The sequence below is a fragment of the Dendropsophus ebraccatus genome, chromosome 6 (genome assembly GCF_027789765.1).
Source record: "Dendropsophus ebraccatus isolate aDenEbr1 chromosome 6, aDenEbr1.pat, whole genome shotgun sequence".
Taxonomy (NCBI): domain Eukaryota; kingdom Metazoa; phylum Chordata; class Amphibia; order Anura; family Hylidae; genus Dendropsophus; species Dendropsophus ebraccatus.
This window is the reverse complement of record NC_091459.1, coordinates 76,885,414-76,898,166: the sequence shown is the minus strand read 5'-3', so window position 1 is coordinate 76,898,166 and position 12,753 is coordinate 76,885,414. Positions and strand designations below refer to the sequence as shown.

Here is a 12,753-nt window from a genome sequence, read left to right as displayed (position 1 = left end):
AATTATTTGCAGTAATTTATGATTTCATTGTGGTCCCACCCACAAAGCACACTGTATTCTCTACCTGTAATACCACACAGCACGCTGTATTCTCTACCTGTAACACCACACAGCACACTGTATTCTCTACCTGTAACACCACACAGCACGCGGTATCCTCTACCTGTAACACCACACAGCACACTGTATTCTCTACCTGTAACACCACACAGCACACTGTATTCTCTACCTGTAATACCACACAGCACGCTGTATCCTCTATCTGTAACACCACACAGCACGCTGTATTCTCTATCTGTAACACCACACAGCACACTGTATTCTCTACCTGTAACACCACACAGCACACTGTATTCTCTACCTGTAACACCACACAGCACGCTGTATCCTCTATCTGTAACACCACACAGCACGCTGTATTCTCTATCTGTACCACCACACAGCACACTGTATTCTCTACCTGTAACACCACACAGCACGCTGTATCCTCTACCTGTAACACCACACAGCACACTGTATTCTCTACCTGTAACACCACACAGCACGCTGTATTCTCTACCTGTAACACCACACTGTATTCTCTACCTGTAACTCCACACAGCACACTGTATTCTCTACCTGTAACACCACACTGTATTCTCTACCTGTAACACCACACAGCACGCTGTATTCTCTACCTGTAACACCACACTGTATTCTCTACCTGTAACACCACACAACACGCTGTATTCTCTACCTGTAACACCACACAGTACACTGTATTCTCTACCTGTAACACCACACAGCACTGTATTCTCTACCTGTAACACCACACAGCACACTGTATTCTCTACCTGTAACACCACACAGCACGCTGTATTCTCTACCTGTAACACCACACAGCACGCTGTATTCTCTACCTGTAACACCACACAGCACGCTGTATTCTCTACCTGTAACACCACACTGTATTCTCTACCTGTAACACCACACAGCACACTGTATTCTCTACCTGTAACACCACACAGCACGCTGTATTCTCTATCTGTAACACCACACAGCAGGCTGTATTCTCTACCTGTAACACCACACAGCACGCTGTATTCTCTATCTGTAACACCACACAGCACTGTATATGTCACGGTAACGCTGACATTGGAATAAAGAACTTTTTTTCTTTTCATTTCCATGCACATACTGTATTATGATTAAGCATCTGTTATGTTTGAAGTTGAGCCCACAATAAGGCTCTGATCCTCTCTGCCATTTAGCATCATTTACTTGTGTTACTGCATCAATTTTGTGAATACGCTGCAGTACTGCAATGACACTCCAACATGTGTGAACACAGCTCTAATTTCACTGCACACTTCTGCACAATTAAAGAAATCAGTGCAACACCTGCTTCTGGCTGGTCAGAGATGGTGAATCACTCAGGTGATTGGGGGATCCAGCCAAGCCTCCTGTGAGATCACGCCCGCCCCCTGTCTGCATCATCAGCCTGATCTCAGCAAACACACACAATGTGAGACACAGGCATGGAATATTTGTCTCCTAAGGGGGGGATAGCAGAAGGAGCAGGAGAAAATGTGGATTTGCACAGATTTTTTTCTTCACTTCCTGGATTTCTACAGATATGGTAATACATTGTATAGACACATATATTTGACTTTTAATGCACTTTTAATAGAAAACAAGTTTTTCTTATCCAGAGTTACCCTTTAACATGCACAATGAGGAAATAATCTGACCGTAGACACTACTAGGCTACTACTATTTCCCACCTTCTTGTCGTAAGATATTGCAGCTTTCATGAGATGCAAGACAGAAACACATGGCATCATTTCACACCCCTCCTGATCCTTTTGTATTAGAGCGGTCAGTAGTTTTAAGGCATCAAACTTTCAACCAGTCTCTTTAAAATTTGGCCTTTTGGTAGGATTTTTTTTCCCCCTAGTATAAAGTTTCATATCAGTGTGCACATCTCAGTAGTCAGCTTTCCATCCTACCAACACAGTATTAGTTTGGTTTTCGCATGTCCACCACAAATTCAGAGCAACTGTTTATTGTAGTGAGTCTATACACACATAAAAACAGATATATAGCTATAGATATGGCTCTGTTTTCCAGGTATAGTGTTACATGTGTGTGATGGAATACATGGTAAACCAGTGAAAACCAGTTCCTTTGTCTGCTTCCCAAGAGCACATCACACCCGTTGGCAATAGCTTGGGGACCGCTTTATATGTCAGAACAGAATGATAACACATTCCAACCTCCTTCACTTGCATGTACTCCACCAGATATTGCACACTCTATTAGAAATTCATTGTTTCTGTTTAACACTTTAAAGCTAACAACGGTTACAGTCATGTGTAGTAACTCATTTACTGATGACTGTGTACTACCCCTCCCCAGCTGTATCTTGGGATAGCCACAGGGGGAGTGCACAGCAGTACCCATCTCTGAATACAAGTCAAAAGTTTCTTTAGGCTTTAAAATCTTATTACCCATCCATCCCCTCAAAGAATTCTATCCACATCAGTCCCTCTCTCTCCTTCCTCATCTATGTACAGTTCACTTTCCTAAAAGTCAACCAAAATAATCTGACTCTGTCAAACACAAAAGCTGGACTCAAATCACTATACCATTAGCTGTCTCTTTTCATTCTCCCGCTATAGGCTGAAGGAGGCCGTTTACCTTCTTCTAGGTCAAATTCCTAATCCTTAACAAAATCCTTAATTTCTGGTTTAAGTATAATTTCCTTTTTTAGTTATTATTTTCTACCCTAATGTTGCAGCATACAGCAAATTACTAGGGTAAGTAATAATGACACACAATTAAGCTCCATATATAGCCTCACTATTCTATTTTATAAAAGACAATGTTTCAGATAAGCAAATAGGCAACCAAGCAGAACTTTCTGACAGAATGTTAATTGTTGTATTACAGGTACCTATCATTTTTTATGTTTCTTTTTTTTCCCCATCCTTACTGTATATTATAACTGCTAAACCTTATTAAAAGTGATAAAACCCGAAGACATTCTGGTGGCTCAACCAGCATCGATCAGAATAACTTTTTGTTTCATCATTCCAAGTCAATCATTGGGGAAATGGGGCAGTACCGGATTAGCTCACCCAATCTCTTAGGGTGGTATTACATAGGACGATTATAGTTCGAAAAATCGTTAGATCATTCAGATTTGAACGATAATCATTTAGTGTAATAACAGACAACGATTAAACGACCAAGGAGAAATCGATAGAATTTGGATCTATTTTTATCGTTGATTATTTGCAAATAGTTTGCATGGAATAAAACGTCGTTCGCAGGAGCGATGACAGGATGACCGCAAGAAAGATCATAAGTAATCATAGTTTCGTGTAATTGGGTGAACCATTTCAGGTCGTCTGAGATTGTTTATCGTTGAAAAATTGCTTCGTGGAATAGTACCCTTATGTGTTGGACGTTATTTACAATTAACTACTTTTGGCCACTTAGTAATCCACCTCAAACAATACCAGATTAAAAGAGATCTGTATGCTAGGTAAAGTGTGGGAGTCGTTTACCTAAAGAACTAGCACATGGAGCTCTATAGATTACTAATAAAATAAGTAAAAAAATTTAATAGGAAACAGGTCTATTAAAATAGCTTGCACAACAGTTGGCCCACAAACAGACCATGAAGGATAGAAAAAGGCTAGATCTCCAGAACGACATCAAACCTCTAGTCAATGTTTGATGGATAAAATCCTATAATCATGTCTCTCTACGTGGTGCAAAGCACTGGCTGCAGCATGCTAAACAGTGAGCATTATCATAATGGTACTTGTCACTAGGAACCAGGCAAAAAACAGTAATAATGTGTGGGCAAGAAGTGGCATTAACCTCTGTCTTTTGAGAACAAAGATTATTATATTGATGACAGTCTCAGATAGTCAGATAGATATTTTTGAGTATGGCAAGGGCTGGGAGGACATTGACTTTCTATTTAAGTGTGATGCCTAGTCTACACTGTTAACATCATGATCCTCTGTGCCAAGGGCTAATTGCATCAATACCTGGGATCACAAGCTGTTTGTATCCTGTCACTCTTTCCAGATTTCATTCTATTTCCTTAATATGACTTGCTGACCTTTTGTCTCTGCTTATGTTTGTAGGACGTGTGAAGTTTAATAAGCAGTGCACAACAAATCTGCAGGCATGCTCTCTGTTCACAGGCAGTGAGATCAGATACATAGCAGACAGACTGAAAAGTCTCCAACATTCAGAACAGTTAAAGTGTACCTACCACTCTGAGACCGCGGCAAGACACATTAAAAAACTTGCAGGTATGCTGCCCTCCTCTAATGCAGGTGGTAGATGGAATTCCCAAGGTGCCATACACTGCATTGTACAGTCAGTGTATTACAATGCAGTCAGTGGCACACTTCCAGGATTTTTTCAGCATTTCCTGCTGCGGTATGGATGTGATAGGTATACTTAAAGAGGACCTGTCGCCGCTCCTGACCTGTCTGTTTCAGTAAATGTATACAATGCCCATGAAATAATTCTGGAACATCTTATAATGTACAGTTCCTCACTTATTCATACTAGAAATGTATGACTCAATAAAGAACAACTGGGTGTTGCCAGTTGGGAGTGCAGCCCTATACTGTCTTACACTACTAGCTCTGATTGGATAATGTCAGACTGTGTAGGGACATGCCCCAATATGTAACACCCAGTTGTTTATTTAGTCTTACATTTCTATTGAGAATATAAGAGGGATGCCATACATTGAACTACAAGAAAAGATAAAATCCTAAATTGCTACTTTATGGGCATTGTATGTATTTGCTAACACAGTTAGGCTAGAAGTGACTATATGGTCAAAGTAAACTCAAAGTAATAGATTCTGATTGTAGCCATCTACTAATAGCATCTACTTAAAAAGAAAAATGTAATTTACTAATTTGGTAAATACTTCCAACAATAATCAAGGCAATGCAAAATAGGCCAATATGAAATGGCATTTGCAAAACCAGCAAGTAAACAAACTAAACTACATTCTAAAATGAACATTGGTACTAGACTGGAATCTGAAGTAGCACTGTTTCTGACCATTAAATAACTTGCATATGGCACTTCTCAGCAGGTTTCCTCATCATCTCCTGCATTAGGATTGTGAGTGGTTTGGTCGAGTCAGAGCATTTATTTTATAGCCAGTGGCTGTACACAACCAGACACTTTGCTGGTTGTTTTTGGCAATTCTTAGTTATGTCAGAGTTATGACCACCGTGGGCTACTAGGCCATGTATTGGGGAGAAAACATGTCAAGATCCTGGTTTAGCATTTAACAATTAATTACACTGATGGGTCAACTTTGTTGCCTCCTGTTACTTCACAAATTCTTGGATCTAGTGCACTGCTGTAAGTGACATCACACTTGTATCCATATCTTGAGAATTTCTTCTGTACTATATTTTTGTAATGCATACCAAATAAAGTACAGTGGTAACTTGGTTTAAGAGTTACTTGGTTTAAGAGTTACTTGGTTTAAGAGTTACTTTGGTTAAGAGTTACTTGGGTTAAGAGTTACTTGGGTTAAGAGTTACTTGGGTTAAGAGTTACTTGGGTTAAGAGTTACTTGGGTTAAGAGTTACTTGGGTTAAGAACTTTGTTTTGGTGTAAGAACTCCCTGTACTGGGTGGGAGCGCGAGTGGGGGAGGGGCATGGTCTGCATAGCGGGGTCTACAGCACTGGAAGTCTCCCTCACCTTCCAAATCATAGCAGATACACTTCAGGCTGGGGCTTACATCAGGGGACAGGACTGTGGAGGTAATCTCTCCATAGCTGTAACCCCTCTCTCCCCGGCCAGAGAGCGCTGCTATACTGTGCCCACATCTGCCCTGCTCATTCCTTCATGCTCCCTGCATTATGGGGATCTGCAGTTCCATCCTCTATCTACTGTACAAACTGCGGTTGGTTTTCAGATTTATGCACTTACTATACATTATACACCACATGCTGATTGCTATACTGTACAGTAACTTAGAATAACACATTCAGCTGTTTCTCGATGTTTGTTTTACATGTTATTCAGAATATAAAATCATTATTTTTGGGGTGTGGAACCTAATTGTCTGCATTTCAATGATTTCTTATGGGAAAATTTGCTTTGGTTTTAAAAGTGGAATTGGATTACAAGCATGGCCCCGGAACGAATTATGCTCATAATCCAAGGCACCACTGTATCTTTATTTCTTAATTTGCTGTGAATTGTTAACATGCTACATGTAATGTCATTTGTTGACCTGCTTACTCAGTGTTGTGTTCTGATCTGCAGGCTTTACACACTGCCACAGACAGCTAGAACCAATATATATATACACACCCACACACAGAAGCAGCATAAAGGACATTAGGCTGCAGGACTATGCAGTGTAAATTGTGAATCCAGCACTGAGGTCGCATAGCACACTTATTACAAGCTTCTATGTGTTTCTTTATCTGTCTACTGTGTCTCTCCAGCAAGCACCTCCCCCCCCCCCCATCCTTTTGAGAGTTTGTAATATTTTTCTTTATATACAAAGTTAGTTGAAATGACATACTTCCCCCCTATAAGCATGGGGCAGTGGTTTCTGCGGGTCTTCACAGCCGTCTAGTAGGGAAGTGGTTAAAAGAGATTTTCTGAATGACAGATATTGTATGAGAGAGAAAAAAAAAAAAGATTTTCCTACAAAATATCCACTGATGCAATATGTAAGCCCCTGACAAAACCAGATGTAGCTAATAAATTTAGATGAGCCAGAAAAAGCATTCCGCTTAAAGGGACAATTCATACTTAAAGTAGTTATCTATATACTCACAAGACTTTGTTTTTTAACTAAAGGAGGAAAAAGTTTATTATTTTTTTAAGTCAAATCTATTGTATGAGTGCTGCCTTACACATGTACACTAAATTCTCTGTAAAAGGACACTGTATGTGGAAACGATCTTTGCTGCAAGCGATTCCTCTTTATATTTTGCCGTTTTTTTTGCATTTCTCAGAGCCATTTTGGTGATCTATGCAGGATCACGCCATGTGTTCGTTTTTTTTTTTCCTCGAGCCACATGCACACCAGGTGCTGTTCCCAGTGGAAATGGGAACTTTCTGTTCAGATCACTGAGCTGGCATCTTTCCTTCGTGATGAAAAAGCAAAGTTGTATGCTCAAGTCAAGCAGAGAATGAGAAACGGCAAAACGAACACGAACAGCAGATGATAGCCAGAAAGAGGAAGGACTGAAGGACAAAATAGAAATGACTAAGCAGAGAAGTGAAAGCAACGCTAAAAGAGAAAGTAGAAGGCCTTACTCAGACGGGTGTATTGTACCTAGATAGAATTGTCTTTATTGGCAATTTAATATCTGATCTTTATGATGATATGTTCGGTTAAGAAAAAATGCATATATTCAGATGTTACATGAGAAATATGGAGAGTTTTTCTAGGCACAATAAAGGAATTTACCAGGATTTAGGGTCTTTAAAGGGGTTATCCAAGACTATAAAAGGCACATGCACTTCCTTGGGGGGGGGGGGGGGGGGGGAATAGCACCACTCCTGTGCTTATTTAACTTCTTTCATTTCATAGGAACTAAGGGCCCTATTCCACAGTAACGATAATCGGCCGGATCGGCCCCATTTGGCCCGATTCGGCCGATTATCGTTCGGTGAAATAGAGAGAACGATCAGCCGATGATCGTGTCATCGGCTGATCGTTCATTTAGGGCCAGACCTAAAATCACCGTTCCCCCATGGCGCATCGCTACGGTTGAATAGCGGTGCGCAGCGGGCGACCGACGATATGACAAGCAGCAGCAGCATACATTACCTGTCCAGGCTTCTTCACCGCGCTGTCTTCATCCCCGGGTCCCGCGCGCTCTATCTTCAGAATGGCCGGTCAGCTGACGGAGCGCTCAGCCAATCACAGGCCGGGAACCCCGAAACGGCTGTCTGTGGATGGATACCTTGCTGAGGTGGTTTCCTTGACTGGAGAACGCTTTGGCTTGGTTGTTCCTTCCCGGAGGGAAGGTCTGGCTAGTTCACTGACGTCGAGACATGTGATGGTGTCTCTGCAGTGTTCTTTTGCATATTCGATTTCCCAGGGGGCAATGTTCTAGAATACACTGACGTTGAGACACGTGATGGTGTCTCTGCGGTGTTTTGGTTGATCTCCCTGAGGTCAACCAGCGTCCTTTTGCATGCACTTACTAGTCATTGCTCCCACTAGCCAGAAACCTACTCCACACTGATGAGGGGCAAAAACCCCGAAACGGCTGTCTGTGGATGGATACCTTGCTGAGGTGGTTTCCTTGACTGGAGAACGCTTTGGCTTGGTTGTTCCTTCCCGGAGGGAAGGTCTGGCTAGTTCACTGACGTCGAGACATGTGATGGTGTCTCTGCAGTGTTCTTTTGCATATTCGATTTCCCAGGGGGCAATGTTCTAGAATACACTGACGTTGAGACACGTGATGGTGTCTCTGCGGTGTTTTGGTTGATCTCCCTGAGGTCAACCAGCGTCCTTTTGCATGCACTTACTAGTCATTGCTCCCACTAGCCAGAAACCTACTCCACACTGATGAGGGGCAAAAACCCCAAAACGGCTGTCTGTGGATGGATACCTTGCTGAGGTGGTTTCCTTGACTGGAGAACGCTTTGGCTTGGTTGTTCCTTCCCGGAGGGAAGGTCTGGCTAGTTCACTGACGTCGAGACATGTGATGGTGTCTCTGCAGTGTTCTTTTGCATATTCGATTTCCCAGGGGGCAATGTTCTAGAATACACTGACGTTGAGACACGTGATGGTGTCTCTGCGGTGTTTTGGTTGATCTCCCTGAGGTCAACCAGCGTCCTTTTGCATGCACTTACTAGTCATTGCTCCCACTAGCCAGAAACCTACTCCACACTGATGAGGGGCAAAAACCCCGAAACGGCTGTCTGTGGATGGATACCTTGCTGAGGTGGTTTCCTTGACTGGAGAACGCTTTGGCTTGGTTGTTCCTTCCCGGAGGGAAGGTCTGGCTAGTTCACTGACGTCGAGACATGTGATGGTGTCTCTGCAGTGTTCTTTTGCATAATCGGGACCGCCGAGTGTGGCCTGTCAGCTGACCAGCCATTTTGAAGATAGAGCGCGCGAGACCCGAGGATGAAGACAGCGCGGAGAAGAAGCCTGGACAGGTAAGGTACGATGCTGCAAGGGCTGCAAGGACATTGGTAACGATGTCCTTGAAGCCCTCGCTCAACGATCATCGGGCCGTGGAATAGGCCCAGTAAACGTGGAATAGGCCCAGTCTAGCAGATCACCGCTCGTTTACATCGTTGATCGGGCCCTCCTTGGCCCGTGGAATAGGACCCTAAGGGTCCATTTACACAGAAAGATTATCTGCCAAAGATTTTAAGCCAAAGCAAAGAATGGAATTTAAAATCTCAGGCTTTCCTTTATGACCTGATCTTTGTTTATAGTCTGTTTCTTGCTTTGGCTTCAAATCTTTGACAGATAATCTGTCACATAATCTTTCTATGTAAATGGACACTAAGGTGTAAAACCACACCCAAACTGAGGACAAAAAAGGCACTGTCTCTGGAAAAAAAAAAAAAAAAAGACACTTTTTTTTTCAGCCTGGACCACCCCTTTAAAGGGTTTATTAAGGATTAGAACACCACAGGTACTTTCTTGCAGAAATAGCACAATCCCTGTCCTCAGGTTAAGCTCCATTCACTTCAATAAAATGGAGCCACAAAACTACAACCAAAGTGTGGTGCTGTTTCTAGAAGAAAGCGGCAATGTTCTTCTAAGCCTGGACATTTCCTTTAAATGTGCCATATTGATCAAATTGACTCATGCTGCTTAATAAATCTAGTAGCATACAATGGTGAGGTCCCTTTCTCAAACGAGGCATAAAGAGGCACATTCATTATTATTATTATTATTATTATTTATTTATTTTTAAAGCGAAATTACCAAGAGGTACATTGTTATGGGCTTTTTACATTAACAGACCGGCACAGTCATTTTTTTCGAGCCGTCACTCAGTACCCATGCACGGCGCCGAGCTATTTCCAAGCAGCGACCTGACATGAAGCACTGCAGACGGGCCCGCCAGCCCCCAGTGTGACAAACTCCCCTCTCATCTGTGACGCAGCTCCACTAGAATCAATGGAGCCACGTCACAAAGGGAAGATCCTCACAATGGGGGCCGGCGGGCCCGCCTGCAGTGCTTCAGGTCAGGTTGCTGCTCAGGAACAGACCGAAGCCGTACACAGGAACCGGTCGGCAGTTCGAAAAAAAAGACCATTCTACTGGCATCCCTGCACTGGTGTCGGTCTATTCATGTAAAAAAAATTATAGCGATGTACCTGGTGGTAAATTCTAGTTAAGATTTTTACATCAATAGACTGGCGCCGGCATGAGGATGCTGGTGCCATGGTCTTTTTTTTTTTTTTTTTTTTTTTTTAACTGCGGTCTGGTTTACAAGAAAATCGACAGTCTATTTTCGGGCACTGGCCTGGCCTGAAGCACTGGACGCTGGCTCGTCGGCCCCCAGTGGGACAATCTCCCCTCTATGACGCAGCTCTATTGCTTCTAATCTATTGTTATATACAATGAGATATGCAATTACACATAACTATGAAATCTAGAGAAGCAATTGTGGTAGCAGAACTGCGTAACACCATGTACTCTGCTGGCAGACACATTTACACTACAATCATACAGGAAAAATATTCAGATTCTTCTTTGCCACTTAAACTATTTCATCTTCCTCTAAATGTTTAGTTACTTTTAAACACTTTGTATCCCAATAGGAAAAAACAACAGCTGTACAGAGTAAGTTCAGTTCTACCATGCCCTGGATTTCTTAAGCAATCGGAGAAGCCCATCCCTAGTCTGAATGCTATTCAAGTTGATGCATTCCTAATCCTTCAAGATAAACAATGTCTTTCTAGAACGACAAGTTGTTTCCACTGAGAAATTACGCTATGCTACGTGCAGCGACTCTTCCAAATCAAGTTTCAACTAGCGAGAGACTTTCCTAGGGAAGACGGCGTGCACTGCAAACGGCAAGGAGACTATAATAATGCATGTGTGGAGGTGTTTACTGTGTATTCCGCAGTATCTCTCTCATCCTGAAGATCTCATATATTCTATGCATGTAGAGACATAGTGCCAGCACCACGCTTACTCAGGAAAAAAAAAAATCACTCTCAATGACTCACCATTTCTTCGATTTCAATCTAGGAGCTGGATTCCGAGGGATTAGAAAAAGGGCTCTCATGGGATGCATATCACAGAGTGCTAAAGGTTAAGAAAAAATACGTTACAGACGCAAAACCGACAGCAGGACAACATTTTCTACTAGACATACGTGTGAAATGAAATTTTAGGCGATTGGCTTATAGTGGCAGAAAAATGTACCTGCTATTAACACCTTGGGGCTTTAGCTGCCTTTACACTAATCCACTGAAAATTGAGGCCTTAATACCTTATGGGATAGCAAGTAAATTATGAAGGAAAAGTTACACCAATCACACCAGATTCTCCGGATAGGACATGAACAGAGTGATTCAAGCGAGCTATTAAAATGATAATCTTTCCAACACAAAGTGAAAAAAGATACATAAAAAGAAATGTCCCTAAACTGTCAAGGACTTACAAGTGTAATATAGTACATTACCATATAACATTAATGTATTGTATTTATTTCAGCAGTTTAATCTTCTTCAACATTTTTAAAGGATATTGTCTTGACACTACACAATATTTAAAGCGAATGTACCACCAGGTACATCGCTTGGTGCTTTTTACATGAACATACCAGATCCGGCACGGGGATGCTGGTGCCGCTGTCCTTTTTTTGAACCAACGCTGTTTTGAATGGCAGCAGTCTATTTCCCAGCAACGGACAGGCATGAAGCACTGGAGGCGGGCCAGCCGTCCCTCAGTGTGACAAAACCCTCTGTGCCGCGACTCCATTTTAAAAAGGATTGCGAGAACATGCGTTATGAAGGTGTTGATCAGGAGCGTGACAGATGAGTAAGGCATTTAAATGCCTCACTCTTTATTGTTGTATTTCACCTGGGAAGCGATGGCCTTTGTTGAAGCCATCTGTTTCCATCAACTTTAAAGGGTTATCCACTGCTACAAAAACATGGCCACTTTCTTTCAGACACAACATGACTCTTGTCTCCAGTTCAGGTGCGGTTTGCAATTAAGCTCCATTCACTTCAATGGAACTGAGCAGCAAAACCCCGCCCAAGCTGGAGACAAGAGTGGGACTACCTCTGGAAGATAGTTGCAATGTTTTTGTAGCACTGGATAACCCCTTTAATCTAACGTCTATGGGCACCTTAAGGCTACATTCACACGTAGCAAAAGTGGCGGAATGCCGCCAGCCTCCCTGTCATAATGACAGTCTATGGGAGGCTCGCATGGCTCCTCTCTCCGCGCTGAAGAATGAACATGTTCATTCTTCAGCGCGGGGAGAGAAGGCGCGAAAGCCTCCCATAGACTGTCATTATGACAGGGAGGCTAGGGGCATTCCGCCACTTTTGCTACGTGCGCATGTAGCCTTAGATTTTGTGGATGTCCCTAAGCTATTCTATGCCGCAAGATTTCAAATGTCATATTTTAGAACTATGCATTGGTAACTTTGGTAAAAACATTGAACACTATGTAAAAAAAAACTGTGTGGCCTCAGCTTGCTCCTCATTTACTACAATTAAGCCTGCATGAAGGCATTAAACCTACAACAGCT

General features: G+C 42.4%; 1 protein-coding gene across 15 annotated transcripts in view; it reads right to left on the bottom strand.

Annotated features, from left to right (window-relative positions):
- TNIK (TRAF2 and NCK interacting kinase) overlaps positions 1 to 12,753 on the bottom strand; it is a 214,578-nt gene that overhangs the window by 79,339 nt on the left and 122,486 nt on the right. For all 15 annotated transcript variants that reach the window (XM_069975189.1, XM_069975192.1, XM_069975197.1 and 12 more), the window contains exon 9: positions 11,216 to 11,294. In XM_069975189.1, coding sequence (XP_069831290.1) covers positions 11,216 to 11,294 — 79 coding nt within the window. The remainder of the gene's footprint in view (positions 1 to 11,215; positions 11,295 to 12,753) is intronic.